We start from the raw sequence: 18,685 nt of genomic DNA, 5'->3' as shown, positions 1-18,685 counted from the left end.
GTATTAACTGATGCTGTGTCTGAAATCGCTCACTCGTTCACTAAATAGCGAATGTTTTTCTGTTAATTCCTCATTGATTCATTCCTTATTGATTAATCCCTTATTAATTCATTCCCTATCGGTATGTGCTGCAGCAGCAAATATCACAACAATTCGTCTCTAAACACACCAAGCCAACGTTATTATATACACACGTGATTCATCTGAATCTAGGGATCTGGCACGTGTTCATTGGAAAAGTGCTGTTATATAAATGAACAACAAACAATAACAATATAGCCAAGTCTTACCTTGTTATAATCTTCATCATTTCATTTGAAAAGCAATCAATTAATCCAAAGGGAAACTGCGGTGTTACACAGCTGTCAGGGGCTTGCTTACTGTCTATTTTCAAGAAGTACAAATGTCCTTTTCATGTATCCCCCTCCAAAGTATTAGCAACCATATGCATTTAATATCCAAGTTTACCAAATTACATTGCATCTATACATGGGAATTTTGTTACCACCAGCACGCACTGGAAGACTGCCCACCATTGCTTGAGAACTAAGGTGAGTTCGGCAAAATTGGGACATCAAGTAAAGTGGGACAAATATAGTGCATTCTAGCTAGCCCTTAAATATCAGGAGCCAATACATTTTTATAGCTATGAATAATTACCCCAAGTGTCTTTGTCATTGCTCAAATGTTTTCATGTGCCTTACAACATTAGAGAATGGCAGAGAAACAAGTCAATTGAACAGTACTTCGCAAAGTCGCTTCGCTTCCAACGTGTCTCTCATGCTGTGTTGTGAGTGTGTTTGTAATGGGATGCAGGTGTGTGTGATTAGAACTCCGGGAAGGCGAGCGCATGTGTGTGTGGGAAGTATAGTCCTCAGGGGCCATGTTTGTAGTTAGCGGTGCCTCCTGGGAAACTGAGTTGTGGCTGGGCTGAGATAGGACAAAAGCTCAAAAGGTTAAACAATAAAGACAATTTTTCACAACCTTCTTTGCTAATATTTACCAAGGGTGCCAATATTAGTGGAGGGCACTGTAGCTACAGGGCAGGCAAGGCATTCAATTGCCTGGGGCCCTGCATTCTGAGAGGGCTTCTGAGGGCTAATCATTCAAATAATCAGACATTTTCATCTTTAAATAATGCAGCATTCGCTTTAGAAAAGGCTCATAGCCAACGTTTTTCAGGTGACAATGTACTGTATATAGTCAAAGATTGGCATTTTGTTTCCTCACTAAGGTTTGATACACACCATGAAGCTGTAACAAAATAAACACTTTATGTTCTGTTGAATGTGTTTTGACTACTTTTAAATGTACAATGTATAATTATATCTCTGGGTAACATGAAGACATAATAACAACAAAAATCTGTCAGAATTGGCCCCATGCATAATCTAGGTTTGCCTCTGTGTCTCATTAGAAAGAAACTTTTCATTTTCAGTTGAAAATTAAACTACCTTATTTTTCTGTACTGAGAACAAATATAATGTTGTTAATATTAAAATGAGTTCAGTTACAATCAAAAGTATCCAAATGACTAAATAAGCGGAATTTGACATTACTCCATTGGCCTACAGAAATCATGCATGCGATATTTCTATCTACAACTTAAAATACAAGCGACATCCGGGTGTGTGAGTGAGATTTCTAGAAGCAGCATCAGGCTTGGTTGTTTGCGGGGATTTGATTGGCTCTCAGTGTGGTCCAGCCATGAGTCATGTCAGTGACGCAAGCAGAGAGAAGGGCAACGCAACAGCAGCATCCAGCATTGAGTCACAATCCATCCATATATTCTTCTCTCTGAACCACAGCTGAAAACAACAGTTTAATAAAGAGAGAAAGGACCGCTTGGATTTTGCGGCTTGTTATCAGGTATGTCCGACGCCTTTACACAGAAACAGATGGTGTTTGTGATGCGCGGTTAGGACGCTGCTGTCTCCGTCATGGAGCATCCATGTTCTCTTGTTGATACAGAGGAAGAAGGGTGGGATGTACACGATATGAAAACGCAGTGGTTCCGTTGCATGTCGGTTGATATATTAATATTTTTCATATGAGATTCGTCAATGTATTTGGCGAGGTTGCACACGAAATCCAGCTACCTGCGCAGTAGATGGGGCGTTTCTCTTTTCTGATTATTGAGTAGTTTATTTCCTGTGTGCTGTGGTGTACGATAGCATCTCAACTATCCTGACAAACAGTAACAGGGTAAATTGACAATGATATTAACAAGTTTACCTTAAAAAAAAGGGTTTGTAAAAAAAATTCTGGTAAATATTTAGCTAGCTTAAATTACATGTAGTATAAACAATGATAATGTAGTGGGGTCGTTTTGGGGGTAATGCAGCTATTCTTCTTCTTCTTCTTCTTCTTCTTCTTATTATTATTATTATAAAGTAAACCCCGTATAATAAGTGCTAAATTATTATTATAGTTGTTCTTGTTATAATAAAAAGAAGAAGAAGAAGAGCTTAAATTACGTGTGCTCCACACCACAGTGACAATGTAATGGGTTGTTTGTCGGTATTGCAGCTATTATTATTATTATTATTATTATTATTATTATTATTATTATCTCCAAAAACATGAAGGGTTAGGGTTAGCTAAATATCGGCACCATGAGCAGCAAAAGAAGCTTTGTGACATGTTTTTGGGTAGAGTCCAAGGAACAGTGTATGAGGAGTTAGAAAATGCAAACTTTTCTATCATAAAAAAAACAACATTTCTTTTAAAAATAACTAAAAATATCTACTTCTTAGAAATTTTGTCCAGTATGTGGTGCTGTTCTGAAACTGCTCAGATAGCATCTGGGCATGATTGTTATCATGCAGGAAAGTGTTATAAGCCAAAAAAAAAAAAAAAAGCCATCTTTGATATCTACTAAGCGTTACGGAGATATACCCTCACATTCATTTTGGCGTGCATTATATAAGTGATATGTAAGCTTTCTGTTGACCTTTACTGTTAACCTTTTTTTCAGATACAGTAATTCCACAGATGTTGCCTTGGTTATATCATTTACAGTAATGTTGTAGATTGATGTGTTAATTGAAATTCAAATAAATAAGCAGAACAAATATTAATTTTACATTGAACATTTTAATAGGCATTTAAAAATACCAATTGGCGGCCGATCGGTCAGATCATACCAAGGTAACGGACAGGTATGGAACATGAATGATCAAAAATGTTTCTGAACAAGAGAACTAGGCTGGAATAACGTGGACTACTTTACATGTAAAACATGTTGCATTCTAAAAACATTCACATACGAATGATGTAAATTGGGACGAAGGTCGCGTCTCGTTAGCCATGACATTGTTAAATCTCCGGCTCTCAGCCACTCACTGAACAGAGCAGACGCAGAGAGAGGTGTGAGTGCAGCGGGAAAGCAAGACCTCGCGCTTGCAGGACAGTACTGGCCACATTTGGAAAGTCGCTAAGGTTTGTTCTAAAAGTTGCTCGATTTGTCGCTATGCACTTTTTAAAAAAAAAAAAAGCACTAAAGGGGTCTGAAAAGTCGCTAAGTTGGCAACAGTGGTCTGCACTGACAGCTAGATAAAAGGCAGGCTAAGCTCCGCCTCTCCCCAGCAAAAAGAAAATACAGAGGGAGAGAAAATGCTGGGTTTTTCATTTACGCACATTCTATTTGCAAAGCAATCAAATACACAGAGTACCCAACTGATGCCCTGTCTGTGTTTTTCTTGAAAAAATTCGTACCCCCTTCCGATCTCTCCGCGCCCCCCTGGTTGAGAACCACTGGGTTAGATTTTGTCAGAATTATTAGACACTTGTACATGTTATTTAAATTTACATCACATTGCTGAACAGGTTACGATTCTATTAAAGAAATATTAAATGTAGTGTAGCATGGATTTAATTAATATTTTCAGTTCTCATTTCCTGAAATAATTACTGAGGAGTAATTTACCATCTTCCCTATCAACAGACAGGGAATCCAGCAATCAGCATTTCAATTCTTTAAAATGGTGGAAAGGCTTCTTATAAGCATTGTAGCAGATAATTCAGTGATCAGTGACTCATTCCATGTTTCTCCAGACCGTAGGTTGTACTTACTTTTGCAGGGTAAACACTTGTCACAGCTTCCACTCCCATGGGAATTCAGTATTCATACTGCCTATTATCTTAGGCAGGTTAAAAACTCAGACAATAATATGGGTCAGGCTGAAATGAACATGTCATTATAGTTGGAGTTCAAAATACATCCATACAAGTCTCATGATTAATAAGACAGGACATTAGAAATAAATTAGTCAAGGGTCATGTGATGGTATACAGTTTGTTTGCTTTGTTTTTTTTTAATTTAGTACTATTGTGCTTCTTGCAAAAAGCTAAAACAGTCCAAACAATTGTCAGGTGCTGATTATTTGAACTGACTTTGAAAGATTGTGTGATTTTATATTTATGGAATTATGGTAAGGTAAATTTAATAAGGTCAAGCCAAATTGTCTTAAATCACTTCTATACCACTTGGGCTGATGCGCCTCTGTGGGAAATCACCAACATCAAATAAACTGTGTCTGAGTGGTATATGCGTGGCATCACCACTCACTGAATTATTAAAGTGGTTACACCATGCTGCTGTCTGATTCAATGTGTGTTCTATTTCCAGGCCACAGTCATATATAGAAAAATGACTAAAGAGGACACTGCCGATGTAGAGGAGGCCCAGCCTACCTCCGATTTTACCATTCCAAAACATGAATCTCGCAAGAAGCCCATAGTCCATCCATCTGCCCAGGCCCCGCTCCCCAAAGACTATGGTGCGTGTCTGGACGTGTTTTATGGAATGTGTGCACTCTGTATACTATACTATAAATGTTATCACTCAGTTTAAAAACCTCTCTCAGTAAAAATGCTACTTATATTTCATTGCTATTTCAGCCTTCACATTCTTTGATCCGAATGACCCAGCCTGTTTGGAGATTTTGATGAATCCCAGCACCACCGTCCCTGAGCTGTTTGCTATCATCCGTCAGTGGGTCCCCCAAGTGCAGCACAAGATTGACATAATCGGTGAAGAGGTGAGAGACAGTCCCTGTGTTTTGCACACCAATATGACAATAAAACTGCAGGTCTAAATACATTAAAATGCAAGTATGCAGGGAAACATTACAAACAATTTATTGTGGTCTAAAACATGTCCATACAAGCAGTGTAAGCAACATCTTTTCTATTCTATTCAAAATAATACTTGTCAGGTGTAAAGGGGATTAAATTGGCATGCATTTTCTAATTATATGGTTTCACCTAGATTCAGTGCCAACTAAATATTTTCATACTGCTTGTGTGAGGTGCAGTTTGCCATGTACTTATCAAATTGCATGCGTCATTGTCTTCATTTGGTTTTGTATTACAAAAAAAAGAGGGCCAATGTTTTCGGTTTATAGTAATAGTGCAATAGGTGTGATGCAATCAATTCATCAAAATGTTGTCTTCACATTGTTTGTCTTTTTAAAATTAAAGGTCCACTCATTTATTTCCTGACACAGATTGTGGACTTTTGTCTTTATCTTCAATAGTGCCTTTTTGTAGACTTGAGATTCTTGCCAGTTTGGAACAGAAGGATGTATTTATCTGGCTGTTAAGAAGAGTCAGGTTTCTGATGCTGTACAGAAAGTTTGTTGTATAAGCTTGTAGAGTCATGTTGCATTCCTGTGCCATTAAGCAAGAGGCTTGTAGAGAATATAGGGGTCAGTTAGTATATTTGATGACCAGGAAAAGCAAGTTAAAATGTGGTCTTATTGTTCTACTTTTACAACATTTTATCAATAGCTCATCAACAATTAAACTTTGCTTCTAACGGAGTGATGACCATAGTACAACAGAACAACTACAGTCAGTCTACTTGATTAGCAGGATCAGCTTTATTTTATATATATATATATATATATATATATATATATATATATATCAGTGTTAATGTAAAGTCTTAATCTAAAGTTTATATTTGTAACGCTCAGTTTGTGGATTTTATTTGAAATAAATGGAAAAATGGTACTGAATAAAAAAAATCTTATTAATCGAAGAAATAATCGGCCGATTAATCGATTATGGCAATAATCATTAGTTGCAGCCATAATATGAAGTATATATAGAAGTGCTTACTTGAGTGAAGGGTATTTTGTTATGCCTCAACATATTTGTATAGTGATGTGTATAATCATGCATGTTCCAATACATATGTTTGTTTTCCATTTTGGGATGTTAGGATCAATTTTTTTGTTGATTCCTTGTTTTCAATATTCTCTTTTGAAAATGCCGCATTTGTAATGTGTGGGACTTGATCTCTCTCTACCACTAACACACACAATGACTTCTGTATTATAAGGATCAATAAAGATATATGTTGTTGCCTGTATCTCTTGAGACTACCTCTAGAGTAGCTGGTGCAGGGATTGATGGCTAAGATGATAAGCCTACTCCATTAGCCTGTCCGACAAATTGAGCCTTGCTCTAAATCACTGCTTTGAATAGATCTGTGAGAGAAGCTACTCTTTTACAGTGTCTAGAATCGGCACAGAGCAAAGAGGACCCAGAATTGGGATAGTTACTCAAAAAAATTTAATTCATTACAAAATTACTAATTACTTTTTTCAAAATGTAATGAGGACTACTTCACACATTAATTTACATCTAAATTACCCCCAAAAACCCATGCAGATCTGTACCAGAAAGTACATGAATGGCAGACAGTAGCCCTTTCTTTAAGTACTGGTAACAGTGAACATGTTTTAAATGAATTGTCACTGTCTCTGTATTTGCTTTGAGCAAAGTCAGTTTTAGCCAGTTATATAGTATTTCATTCAAATTTAACCAGTAGCAACATATAGTCCAATAAGAGTTGCCTTGAAATAAAAAAGCTTACAAAGTAGTCTAACGAAACATGACTATGTATGTATTTATGTATGTGACACTTTTATGTGTCACAGGTATCTTGTTCAGTATTTGTTGAAAAGAAATAATCTCTTCCTGAGTTACCTTCACTCCAGAATAAAAATTCAGTTTAACCTATTTGGGTAAGTTTGGGGCACTGTTTCCTTAGGCTTTTAAGGAGAATATAACTTATCTATGGGGCAATGACGCTGAAAACATTTCAACTCAGAAATAGGCAGCCACGTGTTTATATGGCACATGTAGAATGGTTTCTCAGGGTCACGGGGCTCAGTCATCAACAATTGCTAGAGGGTGCAATTGCACGATCATACATTTTATATTTCACATGATGTTGCAAGTCTGTTTAGCCCTGCCACACTATCAAACCCCATCCTCCATGTACACACACTCACATACTTACACAAAATGGCTGCCCATTCTAAGTGGAGATCTCTGAGAGCCTGGGGAAAGTTAAACTAATACAGCTGTGTGAATGACTCAGCAGAACTGAATTCCCGTTTCATCCATCACACCTGCTAATTCATCACATCCTTCATTATTATGTGTAAGGAGCTAATTCTGCTAATTGGCACTCGTTTTTCCAGTGTGTAGGCATGAGCAGGCTGTTGTTCTTTTCCTACCATATCACACAGCAGTGGTTAAGACATTGGACTACTATTTGGAAGGTCATGAGTTCAAATCCCAGTACTGCCAAGCTGCAGGGCCCTTGAGCAAGGCCCTTAACGCTGAACTGCTCAGATGTATAAATGAGATAAATGTAAGTTGCTCTGGATAAGGGAGTCTGCCAAATGCCATAAATGTAAACTGGAGCTCTTGCATTCCAGATTTTAAAGCGAGGATGTCATGTTAATGACCGTGATGGACTGACAGACATGACTCTCCTGCACTACAGCTGCAAAGCAGGGGCTCATGGAGTGGGTGAGTCTCAGGCTCTAGATCCTCTCATATCAAGATCCATGTGTTTCAGGGTGAATTTAGGTATTGCTTGTTTAATGGTCTTATTAAAACAATATAAGCTTAAAATCCAAGCACTACTTTGGTACAGAGATACAACTGCTATTGGGTGCAGTAGTATATGTCAGTAGATACTGCAGTATCCCTTGTGAGATCAATACGTATTTAGAGTGTAAAGAAAGAGATAACAAGAAAAACTAACAATGAGTGAAAGTTGACTACATGCAAGCATTGAAGTAAAACTAAGTGTTGAGTCCAAAAACATTAAACAAAATGTAAACTAAAGTAACACGAATGACAGTAAAAGCTAAGGAGTTACATAATTTAAATACAAGAATAACAGCAGTCTTCTGCAAATTTAATCAAACATTTAGGTTATTGTACAGTTAATAACTTTTAGAGTATTTGGAGAGTAAGGCAGATTCTGTTTGGAAAGTAAAGCACATTTTTTGTTCGGACTTTAGAAAAAAAACATAAGGGGAAAAAACCCCAACTGTAATTCTGTAATATGGTCCAAAGTTTCTGTAATATGGTCCCTGGTCTTGTATGAATAAAAATGGCCACAGTGAACAGTCATTTTTTTGGAAAGAATTGTATTTTGTGCTAACCTTGTATACAATTGTATTTCATTATGGATTGTCAGGAGACCCTGAGGCAGCCCTCAGGCTGACCAATCAGCTGATTGCTCTGGGTGCAGATGTCAGCCTCCGCAGTCGTTGGACCAACATGAATGCACTCCACTATGCTGCTTACTTCGATGTTCCTGAGTTGATCCGGGTTCTGCTTAAAGCTTCTAAACCTAAAGGTTAGGTTACGCACATTCACAACACTTAAACCCTGTTTATATTGCCATTGCTCTATTAGAACTGTGGCAAATTGTCAAATTAACCAGGTGTGCATGTCTGAACACTTTCCCGATTAAGTACAGTAAAGAAGCCACATGGACCACACAGTAAAGTAATAAGAATAGGTTAACTCCATGTGTATGCAGCATCATTATTGTACTTAACTCTTGATGTGTTTGGATATGTATATCTCTCTCTCTCTTTCTCTGCATGATTTCAGTACAGAATGAGTCATTATTTTTTCAGAATGTTGTTTTCCCAGCTCTGAGCTTTATCAGGAGATCCTACTGGAAAATATAGTCCTTATGCTCTTCTTATAGGTCCCTGTTTATATACTGATGTTTACTTTAAAAGAATATACAGTATACTAATCAAACTGTTTAGGTCTCAACATATAAGGTCACAATTTGATTGCAAATGTCATATGTCCCATAAAAGAATGATGATAAAGCAGCTAATGAGCATTTAAAGCTGTGGGGCATCTAATTAGTTTGATAACATGCCTGCTCATCACTTTTCTCTGCAGTACTCAACTCTACCTGCAGTGACTTCTACTTTGGCACTGCCCTGCATATTGCTGCCTCCAACCTCTGCCTGGGAGCTGTCAAGTGTCTTCTGGAGCATGGAGCCAATCCCACTGTCAGAGTATGACTAACTGCTATTGGCAAAGTCTGGCAATCTTTAGTCAGCTAATGTCTTTTAAAACCAAAGCATTATTAATCACGTAGCGACTCTAGGCGGCGGTGGGCTGAGCACAGATACACAGTAGGTGAACTGGGTGAAAAATAGTGCGCTTTTATTTAAGAAAGTGTCTTGAAGTGGGGAAGAGTGGAGTGGAGTGAAGTGCTCTGGTGGCTCTTGGTCGGTGCTGGGATCCAGGTATCATGTCTGAGTGGCGTTGTGGAGTGACCCAGGAGGTGTGCAAATCTGTGGAGAAGCCAGGGGGTTCTGGAGAGGCAGCCACAGAGCATAGTCTTCCTCTGATCTAGTTTCTTGTGCAGGAGACAGAGAGAGAGGCATTAATAGAGTCATGGAAGCAATAGGTTAACTGGCTGTAGGGGGAGAGCCCTTTTATACTTGTGCACCGGTCTGCCATCACAATCATTTACAAAATCAGTATTCCAATACAGTACTAGACTTAACACCAAGTTTCCTTTTCTACTCACTTCACCAGAATGATAAGGGCCAAGTCCCTGCTGATGTGGTTCCTGATCCCATGGACATGAGCCTGGATAAAGCAGAAGCAGCCATGGTGGCTAAGGAGCTAAAGCAGCTGCTGTTAGATGCAGTGCCCCTCAGCTGTAACCTTCCCCGTGTCACCTTGCCCAACTATGACAACATTCCCGGAAACCTCATGCTGTCTTCTCTCGGCCTGAAGTTGGGTGAGCGAGTGCTTCTGGATGACATGAAGGTGAGTGGGAAACACAGAAGAATAAAAATTAAAAAGACAAAAACTAAAAGTGAGGGATGAAAACAGCACAGTGATGAAGACAGTAGCAAAGTTACTGGACACCAAGCAGGTTAAGATTCCTTTTTTTGAATGCCCATGTCAATTGAATTCCATCTGGCTCCATTAACTGTTAGTATTGTTCATTAAACAGTAGTAATTACAGTTCTTACTGTATACAGTTACTAGTATTGTTCATACAGTAGGACATAGTATAGCATATAACTGAATGACTTCACACTTGTACAGTAGGTGTAAATTAAGCCTAAATTATGGCTCAACAGTCTGTCAGTAATCTCTAGTATGAGTAATGCTATCAGGGCGAATTTCAGTCTATTTATCTAGCATTAGCTAACTATCTATTGACAACAAGCTCAATAATAGATAGCTGCAGTGGTATGATAAGTTGTGCAATGCAAAATGGTTGGTAAGTGATTCCAAGCATCTGTTCTTCTGGAGATGTTATTCACACTTGCTTCTGTTTCTGCAAATAATACCAAACTATTTCCATTACGTTTTATCTAAAAAGCTATCAGTTGCTTAATGTGTTACGTTTTTTAATGACATTCAAACATTTCTCTGTAACAATTAGAAAATGGATGCTTGGAAGGATAACATTTATATTAATTTATATAATTTTATATTTTAAAAAGGTATCAGTGGCTAGGGGGGGTTTGATCTTGAGCTCATGTTACTGTGTGGAGTTTCACATGTTCTCCCTGTCTCTACATGAGTTTTCTCAGTGTGATCTGCTTTCCTTGTACCTCCCAGAAACATTCTCCTAGGTGGATTATCTACTCTTTACTCCCCCTAGGTGTTAATGAGTATATGAATGTGTGTGTGTATGGTGCCATGGGATGGATTGGCAATTACTTTCACTGTGTATTCCTACCTCACACCTGGTGTTCCAGGGATACACTCCAGATCCATTATAACACTGACCAGGATAAAGCGGTCACGTAAGTGTGTGTGAGAGACAGATAGACACACAATCCTGCATACTCTTGCATATATTTATTTTGTCAATGGTTTCACACCACTGACCTTTTGTTTTGTGTTCTCTTTTATTTGTTTGTAGCTTACTTGGTAGAGGAGTGCAGTGACACAGAGTACTGGAACAGGGACTTAGGACTGTTCCAGCTAAAAGTACAAATGCAACACGGTCACCTAGCATGATGTCCAATGGCAAGGTCACTGAGCCTGGATAAATAAGTAATTGAGTGTAGTTTAAGATTATTAATTGTGTTATGTTACAAGACTGGGACTGGAAGTAAGTGCAGGATCAAAGTCCTTATTGACAACTACAGTCAGCGTACAAGAAAACGGGAACCAACATCTAAACAAGAACTCAAACTGAGGCATGAAACTTAGAACAAGACTTGGAACCGCTACCGCTCATCACAATTACCCACTTAAACAAAATACTCATTTGTCGCTTAACTATGGCATGAAACAAGAAACTAGACATGGCAATCATTTATCTAGGACAGGGGTGTCCAATCTTATCCGCAAAGTGCCTGTGTGGGTACAAGTTTTTATTCCAACCAAGCAGGAGCCACACCTGATTCCACCTGTTTAATCAGTTGATCTTGGCTTTCAATAGACTCAGGTGTGGCTTCTGCTTGGTTGGAATGAAAACCTGCACCCACACCGGCCCTTTCCAGATAACATTGGACACCCCTGATCTAGGACTATGGTCTGAAACAAGAAATGGCATTCATTTAACTAAGACTATGGCATGAAACACGAAATCAGCACATAACATGGAAACGTTACCGCGTGGCACCATTACCCCGGTATACAATATTGCGCGAAGTGCGCAGCAACGCCAGGGGTTTAAATAACAACTGTGATTACCTTGAGTGCTAACAGCTGGTACCAATCATTACACTCCCGAAAAAAATCAACCAATGACTGAACAGGGTGGAAACCAAACAGTAACAAACGCACATGTTCTTTGTAAACAAAGTCTCTATGCAACGCGCAAGCATGTGCTCGCTCTGGTTCATGCACCCGTGTGCTCTCCGTGCATGTCGTCGCCGCAGCGCCATCTGCCGGCGAGATCGTGACAAGTTGTTATAAATTTCACTGATTCGCCAATAGCATTGGCATATCGCTATGGCACCAGAGGAATAAAATGTATTGGTGTGTACTGCTATAGGAAAATAATCAACTTTGAGTTGGTAACACACCACCACATTGTTGATGATTTTCCTTAAACAGTACACCCTGTTCTTATTTCTTGCATATTCAACTGACATTTTAATATTACCAAGTTCCAGAATTGCAAAAACATATTTTTCTAAAAACAAAATAAACATATGTTTTTATGCATCTGTGGTGTTTATATATAACCCTAATAAGGGTCCTTGACCCTCTCATCAGAACACTAACACAGACAGAACAACACAGAATAAAATGCTGTATTCACCACAGTGCTGTTTAAGTAACCTTTAACTGTCTGATTTGCATCAGTGGTATTATTACATCTTGTATTTTAGTTAAAGGCTCATTTATCTGTCCTAATACAGTGCCATCCACTAATTTTGGCACCCTTGGTAAATATGAGCAAAGAAGGCTGTGAAAAATTGTCTTTATTGTTTAACCTTTTGATCTTTTATAAAAAATATATATATATATATATACATATATATATATATATATATATATATATATATATATATATATATATATATATATATATATATATATATATAAATTAATAAATAAATACTCTACTCTCATTGATATCAAACAATTGCAAAAAAAAACTTATCTTTGTTAAATATATGTGTGGCACAATTATTAGCATCCCTAAGAATTAATATGAGAAAATATATGTGAAGTATATTCCCATTGATATTTTACATTTTTTAGTACACCTGGGTGACTAGGAACAGGAAATTGTTCAACCATGACTTCCTGTTTCACAGGGATATAAATATGAGGTAACACAGGCCAAATTCCCTTCGTCATTCATAACAATGGGTAAGGAATGTGGACCAAGGAATATAGCTGTGATGTGTGGCAAAAGGTTGTTGAGCTTCACAAAATGGGAAGTGGCTGTCAGAAAATAGCACAAGCACTGAAAATGCCCATTTCCACCATCAGGGCAATAATTAAGGAGTTCCAGTCAATTGGAAATGTTATGAATCAATCTGGAATTGGATGTGTGTCTATATTATCTCAACACACTGTGAGGAGGATGGTTTTAGTGGTCAGAAAATCTCCAAGCATCACAGCTGGAGTTGCATCTTGGGGTCAGAAAGTCTCGAAAACTACAATCCGAAGTCAACTACATCACCACAAGTTGTTTGGAATGGTTTCAAGAAAAAAGCCTCTACTCTCATCCAAAAACAAACTGAAGCGTCTTCAGTTTGCCAGACACTACTGGAACTTCAAATGGGATCAGGTTCTATGGTCAGATGAAACCAAAGAGGTGTTTTTGGCGCACACAGAGAGGTAGCCATATGGAAAAGTTCCTCATGCCCACGATTAAATATGGTGGTGGCTCTTTAATGTTTTGGGGCTGTTTTTCTGCCAGAGGACCTGGACATTTTGCCAGGATACATGGTATCATGGACTCCATCAAATATCAACAGATATTAAATGAAAACCTCTGCCAGAAAGCATACAATGGGCCGTGGTTGGATATTCCAGCAGGACAGTGATCCAAAACAAACATCGCAATCAACATAAACATGGTTTACTGACCACAAAATCAAGGTCCTGCCATGACCATCCCCTGACTTGAAACCCATAGAAATCCTGTGTGGTGAACTGAAGAGGAGAGTCCACCAGCGTGGACCTCGAAATTTGAAGGATCTGGAGAGATTCTGTATGGAGGAATGGTCTCAGATCCCTTGCCATGTATTCTCCAACTTTATCAGGCATTATAGGAAACTCAGAGCTGTTATCTTGGCAAAGGGAGGTAGCACAAAGTATTGACTAAAAGGGTGCCAATAATTGTTGCACACCTATATTTAACAAAGATATGTTTTTGATAAACCTGTGTTTTGTTTGCTATAGTTCCATGAGAGTATTTTTGTGAATTTTTTTGAACAAAAGATCAAAAGGTTAAACAAAAAAGACAATTTTTCACAGCCGCCTTTGCTCATATTTACCAAGGTTGCCCAATATTAATGGAGAGCACTGCATATAGCCTGTTTTCTTCCTCAGGCGGGCACCCTTCGTTTCTGTGGAACCACTGAGTTTGCTAGTGGTCAGTGGGTGGGCATTGAGCTGGATGAGCCAGAGGGCAAGAATGATGGGAGTGTGGGTGGAGTCCGCTATTTCATCTGTCCACCCAAACTGGGTACGCACATCTTTATCCTTTAATATTGGTCTAGAAATTTTTATTAAATACTAATTACTTATGTTTGCCCTTATTTTACCACAAATCTTTTATTTAACATTTCTGTCATGGATTTTTAAAAAGACCTTAAATTGGAGAAAGGCACTGTTTAATAAAAATTATTATAAATTCTAATAAAATAATACATTATTATTGTTGTCATTATTATTATTATTATTATTATTATGTTGCAGGAATCTTTGCCCCTGTGTCCAAAATCAAAAAAGTTGTGGATCAAACCCCTTCCTCAGTCACCTCCACTCCCAAAACCCCCCGCATGGACTTTTCCCGTGTCACTGGCAAAATCAAGAAAGAGAAAAAAGAGAAAGATCATGAGAAATGTGAGTAAAATATTAAAAATGACATAACATATGTTACCATATATTTTGTTATACAACAGTTAGTTCCAGTCCACTAATTTGAGTGGACAAGCAGCGTTTGAATGAGTGCTGATATTTTGCATACATTTCAGTTCACTACATAAAATTCCAATTCTAGCAATAGTTCATTATATTGAAATTGTCACTACACTTACTACGGGCTGTCAGTCTGTGTGTTGAATGACAACACGTAACACTATCCAGTTGTGACTTCTTTGGGAAGTATTTTCATTGACGGGGCAAAAATAAACGAAATATTTAGCCGTATTGTGTCAGTTACTCAATATTAATTTCTTGCTTATAGAACTGTTGTATAAAAGCAATATCCCATTCACAGTCTGTGATTAACTACAGCCCAATCACAGCCGATCTGATATTCAGGATAACAGCACTCTTGCTTGTGCAATATTACTTAAAATATAACTATTATTACTGTTATAATTATTAGTAGTTAAATAACTATTCTCTAGTACTGTAATGTTCGAGTAAATTTGTCTGTTCTGTTACTATTAATTACTGTAATTACAGTAATTAATTATTGTACTGGCGAGCTAGAAACTTAGACGCATCAGATAATTACAGTTATGAAAGAAATGCTTTAGATGATAAAACACAATTCTCCTAAAACCATGCTCATATTTTTCCTCTAGCTTTGAGGAAGAAATCTCGGTCAGTGGCCAGTCTGGATCCTGATGGAGTGAAGATTGAAGTGGGAGACCAGGTTCTAGTGGCTGGACAGAAGCAAGGAATTGTGCGTTTTTATGGCAAAACAGACTTTGCACCAGGTATGTCAGTTTTTGAAACATTTACAAGCTATTTCATGGGATCAGATTAAATATTTTGGTATTTGCATTGCTATAGCCACAAATGCAGTATATACTTTACACATACTTTAGTAGGTGTATATGTGAACCTAGGAGGTGCCATATCTTTGTTGAAATATGAAATGTTATTCTTTTGCATACATCTAAACCACAAGTAAAGTTATAGCATTTTAATGTTATAAGAGGATTGATTAAGTAACTATGGATCATGACTATATTCATTAGAAATACTTGAATAAACACATTTGGCACATTCATCCTAGAGCCTCTGGCTCAGGCAAAATTCTTTGAGCAAAACCAGGTCACAAAAAAACTGACCTGACACAGTGCATAAATTGAGAGCATAAATGTTTGAATTACAACATAGATTTTTTTTAATTCTGTCTGTCTGCCATGCTGATCACTGTATCTGTGTTTGTCTGGGTTTCTCCCTAGGCTTTTGGTTTGGTGTGGAATTGGAGCACCCCACTGGGAAACATGATGGCTCTGTGTTTGGAGTTCGCTACTTCAGCTGTTTGCCCAAATATGGAGTCTTTGCACCACCTTCACGTGTTCAGAGGTAAAATATTGTCAATTATCATTAGCTGTCTGGTTTGTGATTAGATTCTTACTCGTTAGCTGAACTTTTCGCTTATACTCTCTCAGGAGTTGAACTGTCACTCTAGCAGAAGAACACAACAGCCAGTCTATAAAGCACCTGTAATATCATTTACGGCATTTGGCAGACGCCCTTGTCCAGAGTGACTTACATTTGTCTAATTTTTTTATATAACTGAACACTTGAGGGTTAAGGGCCTTGCAGCAGAATTTGAACTCTCAACTTTCTGACCGGTAGTCCAAAGTTTTAGCCACTGAGCTTCCACTGCCCACCACTGAGATTTTAAAATTTCTGTTTTAAGATATATGACTGTGAAACATCACTGGATTTTTTTTTTATGTGCAGAATTGGAGGACCAAAAGAATCCCAGGGTGATGGGAAGCTGGTGAAGAAAGTTCACCAGGTGACTAGTAAGTATAAGGACCATGCTCATCTTTTGCTGACCATCCACTAAAATATTTTATTCAATTCATATGTCTTCACTTTTTCTGAGGTATTTTTAGACCAGCATGCAAATTTCAACATGCTCTATATGCTTTATATGTAAGACTGTTTCTTATACAAATATCACAAGCTTTACTTCTCATTTACTTTAATGATGTGCATGTACAGTATATTCTATGTAACATATTTAGCCCCACCTGTTGGCTATAGAATGTAAAGGATATTGTAATGATTCTGCTGATTTGACCATCAGAATAGAGTATATAGAAAACTCAGGTGTATCCCATAGACTACTGCATGTAGACTTGTTATAGTTCATCCACTTGAAATGATTTTTTTATTAATAATGATATAAAGATGACAATCCTCTCATGTGAATTCCCCAGTGTCCCAGCCAAAGCGTAACTTCAGTGCGGTGAGGTCTCCCAAAGACATCACATCCGAGAACTCCATATCCAGGTATGCTGGCCTACCATGTGTTCCAGAAATGTCTCTTTCCAGAAACTCTAAAAACCCTGTAGTGTTATAAAACCAAGATCTCACCTGTGACCTTTTTCTGCGTGTTTCAGCAGGTTGCTGTTCTGCTGCTGGTTCCCCTGGATGCTACGTGCAGAAATGCAATCTTAAACTCACTACTTATTACTCCTCTTCCCCATGCCCATCTTTCTATTCCTTCCCAAATGATACAATTATCCTCTCACTGTCCATCCATTTACATTTAATCATTTGGCAGATGCTTTCTTCAAAGCGACCTACAAATGAGACACAATATAATCCAAAAATGGAGCTGAGGATTAAAGGTTTTGCTCAAGGGCTGTCAGTTCTCTGGCAGTTTAACTCCCAATCTTCTTCTAACTAGCTCTAAACCTTAAAGCACTGAGCTAGCACTGTCTGAGCAGCCGTCCATCCTTAAATTGGGCTTTCCTCTAAGAATCATGCAGACTGTCAGAGGCACAAATGTGCAAGGTCCCTCTCCCAGCCTTCCCCTTTGACTGCAGTTCAATAGCAAAAACTAGTGCCTTGTAAAGAAACAATGTCCTGCATTCCATTTGTTAATGATCAGTAAAAGAACAAGGTATCTTGAATTCTGAATTAGGGAAAAATCCCTAACAAAAGCCATTCATTAGTATAAAAATGTAGATAATTTTATGTTGCCAAAAATCACCCTAAAATGAAGGCCACAAAAACATACAGGCAGATGTCTTTGTGGGCTTTGGTTGTCTCTTTTTTATTTTAAGAAGCAGCTTTATTCAGTTTACCCACATACCCGGGCCTAAAATTTATTGTGATTGCAGTTGCTTCAATATGCACTGTTATAATTTCAGTGTTCAGTCGAAAACCAAGCTTTTAAATGCCTTTACATTAGTTAGTTCGTTCAGCAGTTATTGCTTGTATGTGGATAATTAATGTCATTCTAAGAGATGTTAAATTTACACATACAATGACATTAAGTAGCAATACATTATCTAATGCTACAGGAGACAGGATTTATTGTAATTGTAATTGCCATTCCCAATGCAAGTATGCATTATATTCATATTGATGTGCTCTGCATGACAGTGGGCAGACATGGTTATACAGGCCAGTTAATAATCCTGTAATTTATAATAACCCACACTACCACACTACACTACATACTCTAAAGGGTTAATTAATAAACTCATATAATTCTGTAATTTTTCTATGTAAACCACAAAAATAGGACAAATACTACCCTAGTATAATCACCTGTTTTAAAGAATAAGTATATTCAGTTAATTAACCAATCAGTCGAATTATATAATGGAGTGACACTGAAACAGATTTACTTATGAAAGTAATTTTTATGTATAATTCAATGAGTCAACGATCATATTCAATTAATCTACAATAAATTCTTGTACATAATTTTCTGAAACATTCTCTCTCTCTCTCTCTCTCTCTC

General features: G+C 37.7%; 1 protein-coding gene across 2 annotated transcripts; it reads left to right on the top strand.

Annotated features, from left to right (window-relative positions):
* The first annotated feature begins 1,357 nt into the window (after positions 1-1,357).
* clip3 (CAP-GLY domain containing linker protein 3) lies at positions 1,358-18,685 on the top strand. Of its 2 annotated transcripts, none has more exons than XM_053647189.1 (14): positions 1,358-1,869; positions 4,631-4,781; positions 4,903-5,042; positions 7,740-7,833; positions 8,513-8,674; positions 9,241-9,359; positions 9,889-10,125; positions 14,341-14,476; positions 14,710-14,856; positions 15,546-15,680; positions 16,155-16,278; positions 16,663-16,727; positions 17,148-17,220; positions 17,334-18,685. In XM_053647189.1, the coding sequence occupies exons 2-14, from the start codon at positions 4,652-4,654 to the stop codon at positions 17,386-17,388; spliced, it is 1,617 nt and encodes a 538-aa protein (XP_053503164.1). In that variant the 5' UTR covers positions 1,358-1,869; positions 4,631-4,651; the 3' UTR covers positions 17,389-18,685. The 2 variants fall into 2 exon arrangements, with proteins under 2 accessions (XP_053503164.1, XP_053503163.1); XM_053647188.1 differs by having other exon boundaries at positions 17,331-18,685.

This window comes from Ictalurus furcatus, chromosome 17, assembly GCF_023375685.1.
Source record: "Ictalurus furcatus strain D&B chromosome 17, Billie_1.0, whole genome shotgun sequence".
In the NCBI taxonomy this organism is placed as follows: domain Eukaryota; kingdom Metazoa; phylum Chordata; class Actinopteri; order Siluriformes; family Ictaluridae; genus Ictalurus; species Ictalurus furcatus.
The sequence above is the reverse complement of the archived record's forward strand: the minus strand, read 5'-3'. Positions and strand labels throughout refer to the sequence as shown.